The sequence below is a fragment of the Rhinolophus sinicus genome, chromosome 1 (assembly GCF_057876585.1).
Source record: "Rhinolophus sinicus isolate RSI-liver-muscle chromosome 1, RSI-T2T, whole genome shotgun sequence".
Lineage (NCBI taxonomy): Eukaryota > Metazoa > Chordata > Mammalia > Chiroptera > Rhinolophidae > Rhinolophus > Rhinolophus sinicus.
The window spans coordinates 111,000,990-111,024,630 of NC_142501.1; the positions used below are offsets into that span (position 1 = coordinate 111,000,990).

Genomic DNA, 23,641 nt, shown 5'->3' on the forward strand with positions numbered 1-23,641 from the left:
TAGGTTGTTGTTTCGTAACATTTTATACAAGAAAAGCTGCACTTGAGGCCCAGAATGCACTGCACAATATTAAAACTTTACCTGGGGTGAGTCGGTTTACTTTTGTACCAAAATCACTTTATTGCTTGAAAATGGTCCTTTCAACTGAAGGTTCTAGTAATGGGCTCTTAGTGCCAAAAATGACTTTGGTCTTTTGAGGAGTGTGGGCTGACCCCTGTTCCCTTGCAGCAGCCAGACCAGCTGGCTGGCCCATAAGGAAGCACTGGCATTACCACTGACAGAAAGAGCTCTCAAATAGTATGTCCCCTGGTTAGAAAATCAGAGTGACCCCACTGGGTCACAGCGGCTGCCAAACAGTATTGGGTGGGCTAAGATTTTAAAAGGGAGAAAAAAAAACCCAACACATACAAGAGAAGCAAATGGAAAAGGAAAAGCTTTTACTCACCAGGAGCCCCTTTTCAAATTTAGTCTTTAGATTTTCTTTTGAAAGGGCAAAGTGTACCCTGTACAACCATCATATTAAACCTCCTAATGGCTTCTAAACAGTCAATGGTGGTTAACAAAGTCAGTGTTTTAATGTCCTGTTGGTGGCTTCGTGTTGAAAGAGAACAGAGAATACAAAGCTTACCCTTTTTTTCCATTTTCTTCCCAGTAATATTTGACGATGAGTGCAATTCACTAGAAATGAACTGATGTTGTATGAATACATGAATACATGATTTCTGGGGCTTTGTGGCAGTTTTATATATTATATAGTGCATACCAGTATAAATTCCCCTCTGCCATTTGGATATTTTCCCCATTGGCCCGAAAATCAGTGATGAGGTCATTGAATATCATGATGGTATACGTTGGTTATATGAAGAACGTGTGGTAAGCAGTGCAAAGATAATAATTTTATTGAAACCTAGTTTGACAAGAACAGAAGAAAGATAACATCATGTCTCTAATGTTTTCAGGGTCTAAGTCTTACTTTGTGTCATTTAGCTGTCCCTGCAGACATACACACACACATATGCACACACAGTAATGGGCTCTTAGTGCCAAAAACGACTTTGGTCTTTTGAGAACTGTGGGCTGACCCCTGTTCCCTTGCAGCAGCCAGACCAGCTGGCCGGCCCATAAGGAAGCACTGGCATTACCACTGACAGAAAGATCTGTTACCCCCAGAAAAGAAAGCCATGGTTTAACTCACCTTAGATCCATTAAAAATTTTATAATATTTGTAGTGGCAGATACTCCACAGAAGGCTTTCAAACCATTAGCTTCTTAATCACCCACAAGTAATAAACTGTGAGCCTTGGTCTGAATCACACTGCTTTGGCTCCCCCTCTTCATGGCAGCCAATCAAAGAGAAGAAGGCTCAAGAAAGCAGGCATTTGGTAAGAACTTTCCCTCCTGGTTTAATCTCACTGCTTCTCCCTGAAACCTCTAAGGTGGTTTTTAGTAAGGCATCTTTTAATAGGTCTAAGTGTGTTTTGCTCAGTGACAAAAAAAAGAAAGGTATCTGAGCTTCATTTTCTACATAAATGGGATTTTTCCGGTGTAAATTTGAGATTGTAGCATTAGGTCACATTATCGAAAGAAACAACCAAGGCAAATATTTACTAACTCAGCCAGTGCCAGAAAAAAATAATTTTTATTTCCCAGGCTCCTCCTCAAACCCAAATACCACTTTGTATTCCTTCTCTTAAAAATGAAATACTTTGCAGAAATTAGCACACAGAATTCCTTTTGTGTTTAAAAGAACACTTGAGATGATGAATTGCCATTTAGCATTTACAGTATATTGATGCCAAACCACGTCTCATGTTAAATTAGCACAAAGCTTGGTTAATTTGAATTCGTCCCCTCCAGTGGCACAGCCCCCAACATGCCATCTTCATATGTGAAGCTGCTTTCAAAAAACCCAGAGTTAATATGAATGAGCCATGTTGAAAAACATACAAGTGACTATTGAATGTGCTTCTATTTGGGACTTCTCACTCTGATCCTTTTCTTAGCAAACAAACAGCATCTACTGTATTTAAAAAGAAAAACAAAATGTTGCATATGTCTCTCCCTTCTCCTTAAAAACTCTGCATGCAAAACAGCTAGGAAGACCCATTAGTAAAGACAGTGATCCTGGGGTTGGAAAAGATGGTTGGTGGATTGTTTTTGGGTTTCCTTTTTGTCCAGTTCAATTTCATATACCCAATTACTTGAGGTGGGTCAAATGAAAATTTTGAAAAGTCAGGTCGAATTCATAGGCTCACGGTCTTCCCAGCATGCACACTGCTGCCACTCTCGCCATTTCCAATTAGGTAAATGGGAACAGAGTTCCACATCTTGCATTTGTGTTTAGCTTTATCTGATAAACATCACCCTTCACAGCTACAGGGAAAACATAAAAGTGATTTCCTTTCAGCTGTGAGCTTTGGGTGGACAGGAAGAAACGGGACCAGACATAAAAGATTAATGCATATTCTTGGGGAAAAAATAATACAGGGTGCCTTGCTGTTTGATTACAAGCCTTGGAATTAGTCAACATTTCCATAATTCTAAACCAATATACACCTGTTTTCCCACTGTGATGTGAAGGCACAACTTAATTTAACAGAAACCCTGCTGTGCTCAATCTCTCATTAAATACCAAGTGAGTTCGGTAATTTAAAGTTGTACCACTACTATTTTAACTGGTTGCCTTCATATTATGAAATTAATAAGAAATTAATGATGCACTTTGCCATATCTTTCTGGATAAAAATAAAAGAGCTAAAGAAAAATGTATCACCAACTGACACTTTAAAGCTTTTCTGCTTGTAATCATTTTCCTGCGGATAAAATCCATTAAAAAGGCACTTGCTGCCTTTTTTTCTAAAGTGTCCAAAATATTCAATTTAAAATGAGATCAAAGAGTGCTGGGTGTTTGCGATTCTTTGATTTGGTTTTGTTTTGTTTTCTGTTTTCTTTTGTAGTTGGTATTTTGTATCCTATGGAACTTTCATCATGCAAACAAACTTGGTTGTTTAGGGACCATCTTTCTTTCGTTCTTGAGAGAAACAAAGAACTTGGTTAATATGGGAGAGGAGAAAGAAGCCAATGGGACTATCTATCATGCAGTTGACTGCGTCTGCTCTCATGTTTTTATGTGACAGCACCCTCCCTCTTGTGTTGTGTGTGGATTATAGAGACCCCTTACCTGGAAGGTGCGGGGCCTGCGGTGAAGTCTCAGGGCCACACTCAACAGTGCAAAGTCCGTAAAGGGCCCATTTCCCAAGCCCCCTGTGGGGACAGAGCCCCAGAAAGTAGTTTACAGGCTCTCGGCCTCATGTGGAGGAGTGCTGGCTCGGGTAGTAGATGGCCATCAACTGTGATTGCATGGCCATCAGCTGTGGCTAGTTGGCCGTCAGCTGTAACCAGTGAGCCATTGGCCACAATATAACTGCTGTGGCTACACTAGGAGGAAAGAGAGGAAGAATGGGGGCTAGCAAGAAGATGGCGGCTGGGCTGGCAAGTGTGGATGGCGGTTTGCGGATAGTGCTGCCAGAGAGAATATAGTGGTATGACTCCCCTACTTATGGCTCCGTGGGTGTTCCTTTTTGGCCTCACCATATCCTGCGTTCTTATGTGGGGAGTGGGAGCAGAGACCCTGCAGGCCGCCCTGCACGATAAATGGCGCAGCGAGCAGGGTCTCCCGCATGACACCCCCACTGACCATGTGATGGAGGAGGACATTGGGTCTTACATGCTCAGAAATGCCCAGCATGAATCCTTGAAATAGAATATTAGAAATAATGAGAGCAAATTCGGCAGCTCCGCCCAAAGACCGAGGAATGGGATTCTGGGGATCATTTCCCTGGTTTGACCTTGTTCTCTTTTGGAAATGGTGGCTTGACACGTGAGCAATAGATCAAATCTTAGGTATCGTGTCTTGTTGATGACTGACATTTTATTAGATTAACAAGTACTGTGTACTGGCACTAAGCTATTACACACACACACACACGCACACGCACACACACTTGCCCTTGAAATCCCTGGTGAGTCCCCCAGCATAGCCTGAAGAGCACACTGTGACTGTCTGCACAGGCTACTTGATGAGCCATTGGGTTTGGTGCAAAATCGTTAGACTGACTCTTTCCACAGCTGAGCCATAGTGTTCTTGGACAAATTATTTTTGCCTCTGCTTTGAGGATACAGAAAACCCGGCTTGGGGGAAGCTTCCTTTGTGTAGAGCTTCAGGTAGGCAGAACCTCACTGGTAGAATTATTCAATAGAAATGTCATTATCTGCCGTTGTTTTCCCCAGAGAAAAATCCTTGGAAAGGCAACTTGCAAGATTCATTTTGTTTTCACTGACCTAATTTAGCTTAATTAAAAAATAAAATGAAGACCTTAATTGAGGCACAGAACAACTACCACGATCTTTTCAATAATCAGATGTCAGGGCCAAATATCCCAGTGCCAGTGACAGCACTGCGCCTTGTGTCATTCATTTTTCAAGGTCTTCACACATAGTGTCTCCAGCAATAAGGCGTTTTGATTGAAAACCTACAGCAGTATCATTAGAGCATTCACTGTATAAATTAATTTAATTAAGGATGTAATAACAGAGGAATACAGTTTTGAGAAAGCTCTTAAATTTTAACAGCAAGGACGAATCGGCGGGATCTGAATGTCTTGTAAAATATTAATTGCAAATATCTTCCAGACATTTCCTCTGAATACGCCTCACTCCATTCCTTTTTAGAATCGCTACCAGTTTTATTAAATGCAGTTTATATTAAGGAGTTACTACTCTACAAGAACATTCGTTTTGAGCACTCCATTTTGGCAGTGGCATACTGAAAGGTATTTTATAATAACACATGCAGTGTGCGCAGGGACATTTGAAATATAATTGTGTAGATTTGAGATATAAAAACAAATGAGCCTGATCCAGGAGGAAGAGGCTGTAAATAAAATGGCCTCTTGGGACAGGTTTGCTCACCCACAGGAAGTGAGTGAACCCTTCCTGGCTTGCCCTGGAAGAGATCATTTACCTCCGTGGGTAGGCCCTTCCCTCCCAAGCGGCCTTTAACTCAACTCTCCATAGAATTGTCCCCCACTGCCCTTTAATAGTGGAATGCTAGGGTTTTAGTATTCTTTCAGAACTGGGCTTTCACTGGGACCAAATTCAATTTGTCCATTATAATGCATTTTGAGGTAGCCATTTGCTTTGAACCACCTCTTCTAATCACTACTATGTATTTAACACCTTGTTCTCAGAGTCATAATAGTTATTTTATCATCATCATCATCATCATCATTATTCCTGTCAAAAGCTCTAAAAGCCCATGTCATCATATCATGGAAATTTTTCCCCAAACCACCCTATTTCAATCAAAGCCTAACTAGGTCAAACTACAGAAAGTGTTTTCACAGATGCTTTTGATTTAAAATTATTATTTAAAAAAAAAAAAAAAAACAGCCAAAACATTTGTACAAAGAGGTTTGAATCCTTAGAATTATGTACCATTTAGAACATTCATATACATTCAATATGAACAAATATTTATCGTATTTTTATTGTTTGCCAGGCATTGTTCTAGGTACTAGGGGAATAAATAGCATCCTTGCTATTTATAACTGAATCAGCAAAAAGCAAAGCCAGTCACCATGTCTGTACACAGTTAATGTTTCATAATTAGTTCCGGGATATTTAATGCCAGGATGGGTTAGTTTTATAAAATATTTCCAGAAGAGTCAAATTTTATTCCAAAAATGATATTTCTACCCACAGGTATTCCAAATGCTCCAAAACAAAAGGTGAACGTGGATTTGTTGTTATATGTGTACATGATATAATTCGTTTCATTAACTCGGATCTATGTGTGTATGTATATTTCTGTATACCTACAGATAGATTAACATTCACACATCCCCATGTAGATACCAGTTCAGCCAAATAAATACTGGAACATACGCCTTAAAATCCATTTTCTCTTTGGCCTGCCAACATACTCTTAGTTACTATGGAGCCATCTTTCATTTTGACTGTTGTCTTCATGAACTGCCTCAATGCCTTAGTGTAGCGCTTTGTCTGTCTGTCTGTTTCTGCTTTGAGTCAGGTCGTGGCATAGGATTCTTGAGAACTACCATTTAATAATGATAATGCTGCCTTCCATCTTCGTAACCGAAGAGTAGGCTGAATAAGATAATGTACGACCAGGTAAAGCTTTGAGTCCCTGAAGAAAGGATGCTTAAAAAGCCTTGTTGCCATAGGTGTGAATGCTCCTTGGGTGGCAACCCAGCATATAAATAAATGTGTTTGCTGTGGAACGTATCACTCAGGACCTCCGTGAGGTGTATGTCCTCCAAATGTACATCTGCAGAATTTAGCCTGTGCTGAAATGTTTGACCTCTAGGACTGCCCCAAAGCAGCTATTCCTGTTACCTGTGTTGTTTTAACATAACATCAAGTCCCAGGGAACTTGCAGCTAAACAAAAAGTAAGGCCTTTCTTTTAAGAGGACTTTAAAGGACTGTGATGGAAAGTGCCACGGTGTGTCTCTGAAGGCGCTCCTCTGAGGGGTGCTGAAGCCAAGGCCAGGAGTGTGAAGGAGAAGGGTTCGAGGTGGAGAACCAGCCCCAAATGGGACTCAACCAGATGGCAGGATTGCTGGCCAGCTCATCACATTAGACCTAAGAGAGAAGGTTGGAGGGTGGAAGGAACCCGGGGCCCAGTGGTTCCCACTCTGCAGGCCCAGGCCCCAGAGATCTGGGAAAGTGTATTTTGATACTTCATAAAAAGCCATTGGATATTGTCTTTTTCACCCACCATAAAGTTATACATGGCCCTCGAATAGAGGGCTTTTATGCTTCAGGCTGACAGTCAGTCAGTTCAATAACTTTGATTGGCAGTTACTTATGTGTGTCTCTGCTTAACTAAGTGAAAAACGAGTTGCTTCTAAAAATATGGCCTACTCAATGCAAAGAAGTCTGTAGGAGAAAATTAATGAGAGGGGTCCTTGATGGTGAAAAGTCGCGAATGCCAGAGCCAAACAGCCCAGCCAGCAGGGGGTTAAAACAGGGAGCAGCCACACCACTTTCTAGTAACAGAACTCAGGAGAGAGCCCACCATTTTGTTTTGCAAACAGCATAATCTAAGCTACATACCTAATTGGTAGGACTGTTGGGAGGGTTTATGAGAGCATGTGTGCAAATGAGGTGCCTGGCTGGATGTGCCAAATGGCCCTTTGTCATTGTTTGAGGAATACTCGTATCTCATTGTTATGTGAGGGCATAGTACAGTGTGGCACAGTGGCAAAATGAAGTAACAGTTAGATTTCAAAGACAATCATCCCTTCATGATATCTCAAGTTTAAATTGGAAATATTAAGTTAACTTGCATAGAACTCCATTTCCAAGAGGTTGATAAGATTTCTAAAGACGATTGTGGAAGGGAAAAAAAATGCTGTGAATTTAATAAAGGTCAATATGGTACTGCAGAGGAAGGAGTTACGGCAGTCAAATGAACGGGGGAAGAGTTTGAAATCAAGCTGGAACTTTGTCCACATTCTGTCTTTAGAGTATGCGGTCTCCATGAGAATTCATCACCTGAAAATATTACTCTTGTACTGGTCAGAGCTTGAATCTTTCACGTGTGGGCTGGGCACAGTCCTGGAGACTATGTCCAGTTGAAGTGGTCTGGCCAGCTCAGAGCCTTAGGCTCTAGGCCACAGAAAAGCACAGCAGGTCCTCAAATAACGTCGTTTTGTTCTAGCAGGGATGAGATGCTGTAGGAACATAACTCTTATTTATATCAATTAGCCTATGGTAAAATTGGTTTCATTATGTGTTTCGCTTGAAGGCATAGAACCTATTAACGACATTACGTGAAGACTTACTGTATATCACATGGGTAGGTGCAGAGAGAGCCCTCCCAGGAGCCCCTAGGTTCTTCCCCACCCACCAAGAACTAGCGAGCGGCTGAGCTAAAATTAGGGAGGCCAGGATCAGAGGGCGTCTAGAACCACAGCACTGGGCCCCATCCGGACTGGTTGAGTGCAAGGGAAGCATACCGACCACTAGGAGGGAGGGCAGCAGGGAAAGCATTGTCATGTATCCTTCGCTTGTGTTAGCCATCAACTGTCATCATACACAGGTGCTCAGAAAGTCCCATTAGTATTATGACATAAGCTATTAACGTTGTTTTGATAATAAAGCCATATTTCAGAGCCATATCATTATTGTTCTCACTACCCACACGTCACCAACATGAACAAATAAACAGCACCTGTGGGAGAGTGCAGAAAGGGGCACTGTGACAAATGTTCTCTTGTACTCTATCTTGTTTCTCGCTGTCATTACTTCCATCAGTACTCAAAGAACATATTTGTGTTGTCATTCCCTCCTCTACCAGTACTTAAAAATACATGAAAGTCTATCCTTTCTTCATCTGCAAAAAGAAGTGATGGACTAAGTGATTCTTAGAGTACCTTCCAATATTACAAAACTGTTTTTTACCTCCCATGCATTACCTATAGGAATGTCCTATTTAAAAAGTCTATCTCCATAGGTTAGTAGATGGGTGAGTAGATACATGGATGGATGGATATGGATAGATGGACAGACGGACGGACAGGTAGGTAGGTAGGTAGGTAGGTAGGTAGGTAGGTAGGTAGGTAGATAGATATGTGGATGGATGGATGTGGATGGATGTGGATGGATGGACGGATGGACGGATGGATGGACATACAGATGGTCAGGTAGGTAGGTAGATAGGTGAGTGTGTGGATGGATGGATGGACGGACAGATAGATAGGTAGATAGAGAGGTAGGTGGGTAGATGGTTGGGAGGGTGGGAGGATGGACGAATGGACAGATGGACGGACAGTTAGATTTGCATGATTTTACTCATACTTGCTTCAGGTATCGGTTAGTCATTTTACAGTACTTCGTATATGGGACCCTTGCAGGTTTGCCTACCCACTTTGAGATTTTCTGGGCATCTACTTCCCTCTCCTCTCTGGTTTAGGACTGACAGGGAGCTTATCATGAGTAGTATTCCCACCAGGGCACAGACAAAGGAAAGGGAAAGTGATGAGCTCTAACAAGTCAGCCTAATTTCTTGCTTACAGCCTTGATTTGACAACTAAGAGTGTTAAACCTAATGAGGCTTCAGGATTATTGGTAGTTTTCTTTTAGCTGTTTGGTGCTTGTCCCCAGTTCCCATGGATAAGTGAGTCACCTGTGTTTGTAGGCAGCTTTATGGTGCTGTTTATTTGTTATCCCTTCTAAAAATATTTCAGGTGATGTATTGATAGCATTCCCCTTGTTATACTGAGGACACCAAGGTGCCGGAAGATTAAATTAACTTCTCTGACCTCCCCTGGCAAAGCAGTGACAGAACTAGAATTAGAAGTCACAGTTGCTAACACTCCCCAGTAGCTTGGGCTCCTGCCGGTGGATTTCGCCATGACGTTCACCACATCTCAGTGAGTGGGGAGCGTGACTCAGGAGGTCAACATGGCACAATAAAAATCACTACAAAAGGGACTATTGATTGATTGCTCACCCATCAGGCACCACATGCAGTCTCCGAGACTGTATTTGAATTGTCACAACTCTACAACACATGTGCCATAAAACCCCATTTACTGAGGAAAAAGCAGAAACTCGAAAGGAGTGACCTGTCCAGGGTTACACAGCTGGCAACTGTGAGTTGATAGCTAGTCGGAGTCAAACCAGTGTCTCTGCCTTGGACACCTAGGGACTGTCCACTCTGCTCTTCACAGGGTGGAGGCTGGCAGGTCCCAGGTCCTGCCAGCCCCCCGTCTCAGGGGCCTTCCAGGAAATGTGTCCCTGTGGTACTTGCATTGCTTCACTGATAAACATGGTCAGAATGGCCACGTTTGCTCCCTTTGACGCTGTCCTTAAATAAATCCAAATTGTCAGCTCATCCACTATAAGCTGCCGTGTCGCACAGTGAGCTCACCGAGGGGCAGAGCCCAGGCCTGGTGCTTTGCTAAGTAGGCTGGAGGTCAGCCTCCCCCACCTGACGCCACCTGAGCACAGACACTGTGGCACACAGCTTTGCACGAGATGTGAAACCATGCTTTCCTGCACAGGCCGAGGTCACTGGAAAGTGTGTGGGTGAGGCGGGGTGTTGGATACGAGGTGACCGACACAAGCTCTCTAAGAGGGAGGTCCAGATCAAAGGGCATCCTTACTAGAAGGAGACCTTTTTGCCAAAACGATTATAAATGCAGCACCTTTCTTCAGCGGAGTGTAGCTTTAGCAACATCATCTCATTAACATTCATGTTAGGAGGTGCTTTTCTTTATCTGCATTCGTAGGCTTGCGGTCCCAGTCCCCAACCTGCATTCTGATGCCCTAGCTCCATCCAGCTGGCCTCTGCCTGCCCCATCTCTCGTCCATGGGGAGGGCAGACAGGGTCGGGCTCATCTCCCCATCTCGGAAGATGAAGCATAAACCCTATGACTTGCCACCTGAAGCACGAAACAGCAGGACCTCAAGCCAGCTGTGGCCATAGACATAAGTATGGGGGAAACCAGCAGTTCTGCCCACTCTCCATACCACACCCTGCTGCCCTGAGGAGACTTGGGGCCTCAGAGAACAACTGGGCTGAGCCCCTCATTTCACTGATGAGGAAACTAAGGTCTAGCCAGTGAAGTCTGCGTGGCCATCCAAGAGTCTGAATCCTCTGCTTCTGAAAATCAGAGACCAGACTCTCCACCATAAACACAGGCACAAAGAAATCTGCAGCAAACACCACAGGCAGGATTGTAAACAGTCCCCTCAGAATGGCAAAGTCAAGGGCAAGGAGACTGGATCAGTGGGGTCCAGGTTACTCAGGAGTTCTGTCACTCAGTGTCCCCATCCAGCCATCTGCTCTGCTCTCCTCTTTCATTGGGAGGCAAGTTAGGATCAAAGGCCAAAGTATTGCCTAAGCTATCAGGGCAAGTGATGTGGTTAATTCCATCTGGTCATCACTGTGTGATTTCTGTGTTGATGTGAATGTCGCTAAATGGATGTGTCGTGGAGGCTTAGACTTACGTCACCTCTGCCACCATCTTGGTCACGGGAGCAGGAGCAAAGATGCTGTGGGACTCTGGCTCATGGGGTCAGACCAGGACTTCTGTGATCTCTAGGCCGCCACTTGCTACATTATGTCCTGCATCAGGGTCAGGAAGGACCGAGTACGAGGGAAGAATTGGTTCCCCGAAAACATACTTCCACGCCTGGAAAGGTGAACTGAGTGCTGGCAGCTCAGTAGAGTACATTGCAGTGGTAAAACTCAGTGCCTATTGTACATGACCACATATATACTGTGTTAGAGTTTCTTCAGAAGAGCACATACTTAAACACATACCAGGAAACTGTGCCAGATGGTCTGTCTTAAGTGGTACGTGGGGTCCAGTGTACAGTAGATGAATCGTTAACAAGTCACAGGGATTAGGAGATAGAGAATTAATTACTGTCATTGCATGTATTTTAAATGCTGGATATGAAGTCAGAAGAGTAGTTATAGAGCTCCAGGATGTGTATGTTTCTAGCACATTTTGGTTCCCAAAATGTTTTATCTACGTGACAGATAATTTTCAATGGCTTTCAGAATTTAGACCATTTTAATTAATAACAATAAGTGCTAATTAATAAAGAGAATAGTAGAAGTGAACATTTATTGAGTGCTCCTGTGTCTTGGGCACTGTGCCCAGAGTTTTATATACACCTGACCTCGTGTGAAGAATAACATACTAAGAAAATAACAAAAGAATAAGTAATAATTTGTCTTCCCACTCTGGTTGCCTTTCAACTAGAATTCTGTTGTTCCACCCCCAAGAGAGTTAAAGTAGTATCAGAGCAAGTTTCTCTAGCTCTGACGGCTAATAATTGGCCTGCTCCAACTAGGTACAAGTATAATGCAAAAGACTACTGTCCGCCAACTCCAGCTTACTTTACCCTGTCATCCTAATCCATTGCTAATATCTGATGTATGATTTACTAATATTTATAAGCTATCATTTCAACAGGAAGATAGCTTATATCTATAGCCTAGATTTTGTTGAGTTCTGTCTTACATTCCTTCTGCAACTTATGGAGGCCTCAGCTATAATCACAACTCTTAAAAAAAACTCACAAGCACCATTGAGTCATTTATTGGAGAATCAAACGCTAAGTTACCTGAATCACTCCTGAGTCCAAGTTGCCCAGATGTAAAGCCCCTGGAGCTCACTAACAAAAATGAAACATCAGTAAAGAGAATAAAAGTAAGGCTGCAAGCCAAGGCGATCCTGGGGCAAATTTCAGTAGGTTCTAGTTTATTTGAATGTTGTTCTGTGGGTCAGAGGAGAAAGAGAGGGCATGTGGAGGAAAACAGACCAGATCTCACCATAGGTCATGGACTGCAGAAGCCGAAAGTATTTTTAGAAACAGTACAGTCCAACCCAGCACTTTGTAGATGAGGAAACTGACACCCATAAAAAGGTCACACAGCCACTTCATAGTGGAGGTAGGATAACAACGCATGTCTCCTAACTCTGAGCCTGTTGCTCTTTGGGGCAAATGATGCCCCCACAATTTCTCTACAAAATTATGCCACACACATCATTTTAAAAAATCAGAGATTCAGAGCACAAATCACCACCAGTCTGCCCATGGCATTCTACCCTGCGATGTGAGGGCCATTGAACAAGGTCATTTCTTGTAGTCATTCTCTGAGAAAGACCCAGAGAGACAATAGCAATATTCCCATCCATTTACCTAACATGAAATGTGAACTAGATAAATTAGCAAAGCATAGGGAAAGAAAAAGGAGAGTAGTCTTAATATTTAAGTCCATTTGCATCTACAACTAGGGCAGTGATCCACAACTCTGCACAGTAAGCTCACTGGGGAGCTTCTGAAACTACGTATGCCCAGGCAACACCTCAAGCAAATGAAATAAGCGTCTCTCAGGGTGGGAGCCTGGCATCAGTACTTTTAAGCTTCCCTACGTGATTGCAGTGCTCAGGCAAGTTTGAGAAGCACTCTGGGAGAGTGAGTCTTCATCAACCCCCAGGTTCCCTTTTTCCTTCTCCCTCTGTTCAGGTGGCTGCATGGTAGGACTCTTACCTGCTGATTTTCTGCCCACATGCACTGCGTAGCCTCAAAGTGTGGTCCGTGGCCCGTAGCCTTGGCATCATCGGGACGTGTTAGAAATGCTGACTCCCGGTCCCCGCCCCAGAGCTGCAGTGAACCTGGACCCCTGGGCGATGTGTGTGCACAGTAGAGTTTGAGAAGCATTGTTCTGTAGGAAGAGACCTCGCCAGGCTGGGATCTGGGAGTCTGTCACAGTTCACTTTAAGACAGTATAGAATATATGTGCATACATACCTCTAGCAACCATCAAATTGATATGTGCTCTCACCTGAATGCTCAGAGGGTCGAGCTCCACCTTGCTTGGTTGCCTTGTAGACAGACGAAAGGTGTGCTGGCATGGCCTGACCATCTGGGACAGGTAACTAAGGAGGTAAAGAGGTAAATGGGCAGGTGAGGCGGTCTTGTTTGCCTGCATATTTGTGTGGGCAAGTGTCGTTTTTCCATCCCATCTCAACACTCATAAGATCCGATGGAAAATCTCGCAGGAATGAGACTTACGTAGAATTAATGCATCCCAGTCTGTAAGAGGATGAACGGAGTTGGTGCTATTTTAAGCCCAGTTTTTTTTCCTGGGCAGAATAAGCTCATTCTAAAGCAAAAGGAGCAATTTTCTGTCACAAAGAGTTAATCTGTAATACTCAGCAGCCTGGTCCCACCTTGCAGAAACCATAGCTGTGTAGAGTCCCTGCTGTTTCATCATTTGTGGACGTGAAATTCCTTCCCAGGAAAGCAAAACACTTATTATCCCGTTTCTCTTGATATCCACAGCTTGACAGATTTTTGCTGACAAAGAAAATTTAACTACCACACAAATGTGAGGGCAGAATAGCCTATCTCCTAATAAGGGATGCTTGATGCACGTATTTTTCTGCAATTCGGGAGGCTTAAAAGGAATGTCATCTGCCCCAAATAGTGAGATTTTCCCCCTTGAGCAGACTCCTGTTTTCTGTCCATACTTGAGGATCTGGAGATATTTTTCCCATTTTGGGTTATTCCTAATCACTTAAAGTACAACAGACGTCCTGGAGAGCAGTCTATTAGCACAGAGTCATTTATTGCCACAGAAAACTAAAACTTCCCATGGCCAGCATTTGCCGAAGTCTCAGCTCTGCTTGTCAGACCAGCATCAATGCACGAACTGCAGCTCATTGACCAAATAAGAAGCAGACAGTAAATAGATGAGCTGGACGGAAGAGGGAGGGAAGTGGGCAGGACACGAGATAGTGTGCCCAGAGAAAGAACAATTCAGTGTAATACCTGCTGGCGGGTGTCAGACCCGAATAGGAATGGCAACCCACACAGAGTCTATCGAATGGAAGAGACAAGCTACCAGCTTTCATGGAACTTATACAAATATGTATCTTGTGTTTATTTTGCTTATCATGCATACGGACTAAGCCTTGAAAATCCTGTCAGCTGAGTTTGTATACAGTCGATACCTTTATGCTCACGTTCCTCTACCCATTTTTATATTCCAGTATCTGATTAGAGCTGAATTAATAGATTTGGGGTTAAAAAGTAGCCTCTGCCTCTTAATTATGCATTTCTGGAGATTCATAAATTTTCTTTTCTCATCACTGTTGATTGTGCCTCTGACTCACAGGAGTCGAGTCCGCTCGCCCTTGGTTGCGGAGAGAGTTAGAAGGCAGTAACTCCGGGGCAGCAGGGGCCACTGGTCAGTCGGCACATGAGCTCGTTAGTGAAAATAAGCTCTAGACTCTCAACCCCATTGACTCACCATGAAATCTCCCTATTGCTTGGAAAGGATGGGAAATAGCCACACTAAGGATATTTCCGTCTCTGTGGCACTCTTTGGTCACACCTTCTGGGAGGTGCCTTGATGACATTAGCTAAGTAGAAATATGCCTGATTTTAAGGACACACCTATGTTATATTTCCATGTAACTTGCTTCACAGGTGCTGACCTCTCACATTCATGGGTAGAAAAAGGAAAATGCAAGCAAGCTTAGCATACAAGTCAGGGATCTCAAAGTCAACTGTGCCAAGTGTCCAGTTTTCAAAATAGCATCCCAAAGTGTCGAATGAACCGTGACCTTCAGTCTCTGACAGTATTTGAATGGATATGTGTATAGTTCAGATTCTTTGGGTGTGTTCATAGGCCTATTATCCTGATTTCTCCTCTAAACGTGATGCGTTCTTCAAGTTCATGGTAAGGCAGACTTTAAATATTTCCGGGGGTAACTTTCAAAAGCTTTACTGGGAAAGAGAAAATTTAATTTGGACTGTGACAAAATTCTAAGGAATGGAAGAATAAATACACCAGCTGGTTAGGCCCAATATTGATTTACGAAAGGAAAGGCGGGATATGGCCTAAAGTTTGGAACATTGAAGAAGGTGGATCAGAACAGAGCTGAGTGTAAAGAGACTGCTTAAAGACATCTCAAGCTATGTGCTTTCCCAGGGCCTTCGTTACACAATGAAGAGAAATTATTAGCAACATAGTTTCTCCCAGTAAAAAGGAATTTGTTGTTTTTTGTAACGATTGCCAGCAAAGAACTATGGCTTACATGCTGGTGTACCCCAGGGTTCTGTGTTCACCCCTTTCTTCTCATGCCATATGATTTCCTTGGGTGTCCGTTATTCGTTTTCATGATTTCTACTACCTTCTGTAGGCAACTGGCTCCCCAGTCTTGATCTGAAATCAGACTTTCCTCAATATCCAATATCTGTTATTGGAAAGTTCCATCTAGCTAGTCCACAGGAAATTCCAGTATTCAAGTCATCTTCCCGTCACCAACCAGGCCCTTTGGTGTATTACCAGTCTGAGGGGATGGATGGTCCCACCAAGCTGAAATCATCCTCGACTTTTCCTATACCTCCCCTTTCTACTGCCTGTTTCTGATGAGTGAGGAATCCCTGCACTCTACCTTAGTAGCATTCTAGAATTCTGTATTCTTGATCAGTTGGGACTTATCAGTTGTCATCAAAGCTAACAAAGGCACAGAAGGGATATGGGGACTTTTAAAGTTAGCCCAATAACAACTGCACTCAGTAGTCCTCCAAATGCTTTTCTTGAATGGAAGGTGGCATTACAGTCAGGACTGGAAGTGACACATCACCCCTGGCACACTAAGGGCTTCTTGTGTTTTGTCTTATTGCAGAAAAAAAAAAAAAAAAGGATGCATCTTCCGAGTCTTAAGGGTGGGATCTGAGCTCTATACTATGTCCCTTCCTTTTTCTCCAACTTCTATGACACTTGTTCCCACGCTGTATTCCAGCCATGGGACACTACGTGGCTGCTGTTGCATACTTCCAGGAAGGTAGCATTGCATATGCCTTCATTGTAATCCGCTGTAGCATGTGCTGAAATCCATCCTGTCCCCTGCGGTATTTTATTCCCCCAGTTATTTACATCTCACCCTCTCCCATATTAATCTCCACATTCCTTGAGGAGAGGGAACATTCTGAGAGCCCAGCATGTTCATCCCACAGGTGCCGCTCCACAAATGTCTGTTGAATAAATGAACTCTCAAGGGTAGCTTTTATTCATAGACACTCAATGTAAAAATACCTCGAGTTCTTTACAAACCAGTGGGGCAGAAGTGGGAGTTGGGAGGGTGGGCTCAACACTTTCATTCCCCATCACAATCCATTTGGTCAGGTAGACTCCCACTTGACAAACTAGAAGCACAAGGTCAGACACAAACCTGAATGGCCACGGGCATTTTTTACTCTAATTGTAATCCTTAAATTAATTAAGAAAATAGGAGCTTACAATCATACAGAACTTCACAGTTTACTGTGTACTTTCACATATATTGTCTGATTCAGTCCTCCACAGCCATGCAAAAAGATCATTTTCCAATATGATCCTGAAATGATATGAAGTTATGAGGCTTAACAAGATCAAGTGGCTTGACTGTAGGTACTTGGAGTTGGCAGAGCCAAGATTCAAACCCATACCTTATGATTCTACATGTGATGGTCTCTCCATTAGAAAACAAACGTAAAGCAGCTAAGTTTCCTGAGGCCTCATTGCGTGCTACGTGCCCATCAGATTTGCCGTGGCAGACCAGTCTGTCCAGAAACAGTTCTTACTTTGTGGCTTTAGTATAAAATTTCTCCCATCTTCTTGTCCCTCGCATCCCCTTTGCAAGTTTACCTTTGCCCTTTGAACTTTGGTTCCATGCCCTATATTCAAAGGCGTAAGCCTTTAATTTGATCTCTAAAAGACTGAGCTTCAGGATAAGGGTATTTTTAGAACAATTGAACCGTCATAATTTCCCGAAGCTCTGCCAACAATCATTTCCAAAGTTGGTAAACGATCTCGCACATTAGAGGAGAAGGTGGAAATCAAAATGAGACAGTGAAATTAAACTCAGACTCATAAAGAATTAGTAGCACTGGAGGAGAGATCTTCATTTGGCAAAATATCAACCAAAGTTTAGTGCTACTGCAGAAGATGAGATGAATAAATAGAGCTGCTAAAAACAATATCAGATGTCTTGCTCAGATGTTTAATGGATTCGCATTTTAAACATGGATAATATGAAATCGCCCTTAAGGCATTTTTTTCAAGCTTGCCATCTATTTTTAGTAGGGAATTTTGTGTGTGTGTTTTTAGCCAGCCTCATTTGTTCTAAAGAGAGAGAAAGATACTTAATCATTTTTGCTTAAATATGATTAAGAAAAGAATATTGCACTAGTTATCTACTTTCATTCACTTAGTACAAATCCCATGGAGGTCGTTAAATAAATAAATGGGGAAGACTGCTGAGTGAGGTGTGGTATTTATTTGTCTGTTGTAAATGAAGTTGTCATCCTAAGCCAATCAAATCATGCATTTTTTATGAGAGGTTGCAACTCGCAGAGACATGGAAATGTTAGACACTAATTAATAAACGTGGCTGGCAAAGCAACTCAACTCAGGACTCAGCAACTAAGCTGTGGAAGGATCATTAGAATACGAAATTCAGGGGCGCTTCTCTTGATTTGGTGAAATGCCTTACATCCTGTCAGAAGGTTCAAGATAAAATACAATTGGCTTAAGTTTTCCAAGTTAGTGTTGAATGAGAGATTTTAAAGATTTGCTGGTTAGAGGGGTAGTCTTGTGATGGCTTTAGTTTGCCTTAAAGTTGAAAGGAAAGTAGAGATTACTGGATAAAGCATCCCTAATCTTAACAGAGCATTGAAATTGCTAAGAGTGGGTGAAGAGTGTCTAGTGTTGTACACAAAATAACTGTCAGTTCCACGGCCGGCTTAGAGGGGGTATTTTAAGTTATCAAGTTAATGTTTAATTTAACTTGTACAACTTTTAAATATTGCACATGAATTACTGGAAAGCTCTCCAAACTTTACAAAGGAGATAACCTACATTTTTGGGATGTTTTATGAGTCATGTGAAAAAAAGATAATGCAGTTTCATTGCTATGTGAGATATGAGGTTGCACCATGTGAAATTGTCACTGTTCAACCACTTTTAATCTACAAATATGGCAATTTCACATTATCCACCCTAATAGCATGACATGGCAATGTTTCTGAGGAACAAATACACAGCGGTTATATTGGCAACGGCAGTAGTGTCTGTGCATGAAGAGGGTCGTTGTGCCGTTCTGTGGATGAGCATATGGCAGAAGTTCCAGTCAAAGGGAGTTGTCCAGTTTGACTAAAATGAAGAGAAATGTAGGGCAATCATGAAAAATAAGCCTGAAAAGGTAATTTGGGGTCAAAGCATGGGATTCCTTGAAAGATAGGCCAAGGCACTAGAATTTAATTTGGCAGGTAATTGAAAGTTTTTGAGCAGGGGAGAGAAATTATTAGACCTGCGTGTTAGACAGATTAAAAACAACAGTGATGTCTAAGATGGTTTGGGGGGCAAGGACCGGCAGTGGTGAGGAGGCCACTGCAGGAATCTGAGCAGGAATGAAGATCAAGGAAGGTAGCAGCAGTAGAAATAGAAAGGCACATAGAAGAAAAAGAAATTTAAGGGAGATAGGTCTAAACTGAGAATTCCAAGAGGAAGAAAAGTAAGCAGATTTAGGGCAAAGCCGGTGTTACGGGAGAGGTCTGGGAAAGGAGACTCTTCCCATCCTGGAAATGACGTCCCTCAGCAGTAATCTCAGTCCAGCACCGCACGTTTCCAGTGAGTGACTGAAACGTAAGTGCAGTCAGGGCAGGTTTAACTATCCAAGGCTATTTTCTGTGGGGAGGAGGCAGGGGTGCGGCTGAGGGAGTCTGAGTAAAAGAACTCTGGGAAGCAGTACCAGGGATTGTCAGTAACCGAGTCAAGCCCTGGGGAAAAGGCAGAGAGAACCAGGGGAGGAGATAAACTCCCAGTTTGGCTAAGACTCTGAACTGGGTACTCAGGGAGTAGACAGGCCCTGTGGCCCCGGGCGGCAGGGCCAGTTAAACAAAAGGGGCATCACCACACAGTGAAGGTTAACAAGAGAGGTGCAGTGACATCCACTCACCAGCATGCAGGGCTTGATGCATCCCAGTTCACGGGCATTGAGAACTGGGTAACGGTGAATGATCTGAAAGCAGCTGGTGCTGGGAAAGGAGCCACCAGGAGCCTGGCAGGCTGGGTTCTCATTTATTCCAAGGCTATGTAAGAACCGAGCCCAATGGTGGTCATTCCGGGCAGAGACCAATGTCAGAAGGACAATTTATATTTAAAACAGACTCGTTTGTCTTAAAAGATGAGATCATACTAAGTTTGTGGCCTGTAGAATCATAGTATTGGGAATGTAAATGAACTTCCAGGTCCTTAAACCACTCCCTAATGGTCAGGGCAGGCATTATTACTATTTCAGTGTCATTCCGCATGGATCAGTGAGGCAGCGTGTCTAATTTAGCATCTGGGTAACGTCTGGAAGAATGACTCTTGGAACATCCATCGTTGATTTTGGAAGACAGTTCCACAATCAAAAAGAAATCACAGTTAGAAAGTATATCTGTATATTTCCCACTTAGTGATAAGGGCCAAATGATTACCTTTCTCTTAATTTTGGCTCCTTAATCAGCAGTGATTATGATATTCCAGCTGTCGCACACGATCGCCGTGTGGTCTTCTGCTGTCATAGTATTGCCACAGCAGCACAATAATCCTGCACACCTTCTCTAACATTGAGTCCTTCTATTTATTTCCATGTCCAAAATTGTTTTATACCCTCCAGTTTTTTGTCATTAAAACGTACACATCTAAACAGAGGATTTTAGACAAACCTAGGTACAATCTTTTAGTTGTAACTACTTTTGCTTTGCTTTTCACCGGATTTATTTGGAAGCTCAACTGACTGGATGTATTATTTATTCTATCCCAAAGATTCAGTGACAGAGAGGGAAGAACTAAAATGTTATCAAAAAAACTGCTTTCTGCTCACAATAATATTGCTAAACACGGTAGCTGCTACTGAAATAGCAGCTAGTTAGGTACCAAATCCGACTCGAGGGTTAAAAAGTATCATAGACTTACCTCTCTGAGTAATATATTTTAATAGTCCCAAGAAAAATTAAACTAAGAAAGGATTAACATTCTTCGTGAATAACAGTACTTCTGAAAGCATTATGTTCGTACTTCGTTATAACAATTATTTTTCATTCACGTTCCATGCCTTCTAGGTTGAGCCTATTCATTTTTCTTCTCATTTTGAGAATAAATGAAGCAAAATGGAAGCCTGTGTTATTATTTAGTGTGAAAACACAGAACCTAATCATAGCTAATGAGTGTAATAAATGTCAGGCTGTATCTACCCCTCTTATTTGTATGTGTTTTACATACAGAAGGTAACACAGGCTGAGTAATGAGGACGCCAAGTTACAGATGGGGTTATGGAATGTTCTTTGACAGCTGATTAGAATAATCTGTCAGAAATGATGACTTAATCACCATAATAGGCTCCAAATTCCCTCATAGATTCCCACCCACCCAGAGTAATCTAATTTTCCAGCAATATTTTATTTTATTTATTTTTTGCCAGGACTAAATGGTTTCACTGCTTGTATTTCCCCCTCTGGTATACCCCATGATTGTAACAGAAATGTGAATGGGTAGTGTCATTCCAGCTAAGAAAAATTCTGCCTTGAAGCCAGATAAGCCAAAAGCAGATAATATAATTGGGGTTCTAGAGGGTTTTCTTCAGCACTGGATTATTAGTATATATGAGTACGAAAAAAGCTGGGAATAGAGAAACATTAGCTGTTTACTTCTCAGATGACCAAGAAAGGCCATTCTTTCCTGTATGTTCTATTAGCTTTTGAATGGGACCTTTTCCTTTGTCCCTCAGGGAAACTCTGATGTTATGTAAAATAATACTGACAATGATCATTTTTTTGACCCCTATTACACAGGCCGTGCTTTAAGTTCCTCCCATGTGTCAAGCACTGTGAGGAAGCAACATTCATTTCCACTGTGGTTTTTGCCCCAGGTTGCTATTTGCAACAAGGAAAGATAACATATGCTCCTTTGTTGTCATTCACGCTCAAATCCCCCTTTTCGGTCACTTTTATAAAATTGTATGTCAGCATATATTGGTTGAAAGCTTTTTATGCACCTGCCATGTTAACGCATGCAAATGAGCAGTTAACAGCACCATGACCCAAAACAGACGGATCCCATACAGCCAGCTTCCACCAGTGAACTTCAGAGAACAATGAGGCACTCTCAGCTTCCTCCGGAACTTCCAAAGCAGTATTCACATACACAAGCTTTGTACAATCCAGTCGCTTAACATAAAACCAAAATGCCGGAGCCTCCTGGTGTAAGTACTGGCTTAGCCAACAATGAGTGGTCCACGCTGATGAATTCCCTGGATTCCAGTGTGCTTGTTGCACTATCAGCTTGTGAAGAAACCACAAAATGTCGAATCTATTCATGTCAGCGATTCAAAACTGTTATTTTCCTCTCACATAATGATTGATAGCTGATCTTGCTAACCACCGATCTGCTTCTCATCAACGTGGGCATAAAATGTTTTGGAGAGCTTGGGCTCTCCCTCCCTCCCTCGTCCTCAGCTCCTCACACGTACCCATCTCAGGGTTGCTGTGAGAATCAAATTAGTTAACACACCTAAGGAGCCTACAACAATGTTTGGCACAGGAAAATTGAGAGTGAAAGGAAGATTTACCTCAGTTTTCACAAAAATTGCCTAAATTCTCCACTTGCTAGGTATAGTTATGCGCTCCAAATCTGGCTTTGTCCCCATGATAAAAGCCAGCTTTGATTGATCAAACACATTTTTTTTGTTGTCTGTATTCTTGCAGAGGTGTCATTCTACTCAAGATGTCTTAGCAAGTTTACCATCTTGCTACCATTAAAAAAATCAGAGAAATTCAAAAGTTCTTATTCAACACTTATAAGTCAATATCACGAACGCTGCTTTTGTTTCATCCCAGTCTTTCTTCGGGAGAGTAATATAACAGTGACTGAAATGGCACCATTACCTTCCTAGAGATACAGAAGCCTATAAAGTTTTGGGGGCTCCTTTCAATAATAGAATATCCCTTCACAATACATACACGCAGTCATTTGGGGGATGACGTGCCTCCAGTTCGTGGCAATTCTTACGAAACTTACCATTTATAAAACTTTTTTGAGAACAATTCAGAAAGTACAGGAGCTTTGGGTAGTTCATAGTCTACAACAAGATACAGAGGATTCTGCATGAGTCATATTTGTGTTGTGGAGTGAAAGAAAAATTCCAGTTCGTCTTTATGGCTGGAGTCAACTTTCTCATTTAGCGCGTACCTCTTTTGTGAAATTCACCTCGTCCCCTTCCGTCTTTTTCTCCCTTTAAATTTTTTATGGGCAGTTAGCTTATAATATGTGCCATCACGGCTGCTCTCTCAAGGGGTCAGGATAGGTCTAATAATCAGATGCATAACAGTGACTCTGTGAAGCCCATTTCAGGTTAAAAAATGGCATGTTTTATTGAATCTCGTGTTAAAGGTGGTTAACTCATCAATTGGTGATATCTGGGGTTAAACAAGTTTTAACATGAGCTCTCCTATGTGTGAGAAACCTGCCCTGTCACCTTCCTCTCAACCCATTTCCTTCCTCCAGACTTGGCCTGTGTTAACATTGGCTGTTTAAACTCAGAATCTCCCCCTTACTCATCACCAGACTGAGGGAGAGAGGTTTGGAGCAGTCACTCTGGACTTTGTATATAATGGAAACTCTAGAGAGTGCAAATGCTGGTGCTCTGCAGCCCAGCCTCAGCTCTGTCACTGTGACATGATGGGACTCGTAATGTAGGTAGTGACAGCTGTTGCCAGGGTTATGTACAGCTCCCTATACGTGAAGTCACCCCCACAGACTTCGGGTAATGGCTTTGCTGTGCGGATATATCCGCATTTTCATTTTCATGAGCCACAGCTGGGCTCTTGGCTGCGAATCAAAGGTCAACACATTGAGGGGTGAGAAGCGTCAGGTCCTATCTGAGATCTGCCATTCTGAAGGCCAGGGGTTGGAAACCCCAGTTCTGGGGCCTTCTGTGTATGTGGGGGGAGAAGAGGAGGGAGCGCCAAATGACACTCATTATGAGGCAGGATAAA

At 42.6% G+C, this 23,641-nt stretch overlaps 1 protein-coding gene across 21 annotated transcripts in view; it reads left to right on the forward strand.

Moving 5' to 3' along the window:
• CELF2 (CUGBP Elav-like family member 2) overlaps positions 1 to 23,641 on the forward strand; it is a 790,463-nt gene that overhangs the window by 678,869 nt on the left and 87,953 nt on the right. For 20 of the 21 annotated variants that reach the window (XM_019738197.3, XM_019738201.3, XM_019738187.3 and 17 more), the window contains one exon: positions 4 to 86. The exons of the other annotated variant lie outside the window; for it this stretch is intronic. In XM_019738197.3, the coding sequence (XP_019593756.1) occupies positions 4 to 86 (83 nt within the window). The remainder of the gene's footprint in view (positions 1 to 3; positions 87 to 23,641) is intronic. 21 annotated transcript variants of the gene reach the window in all.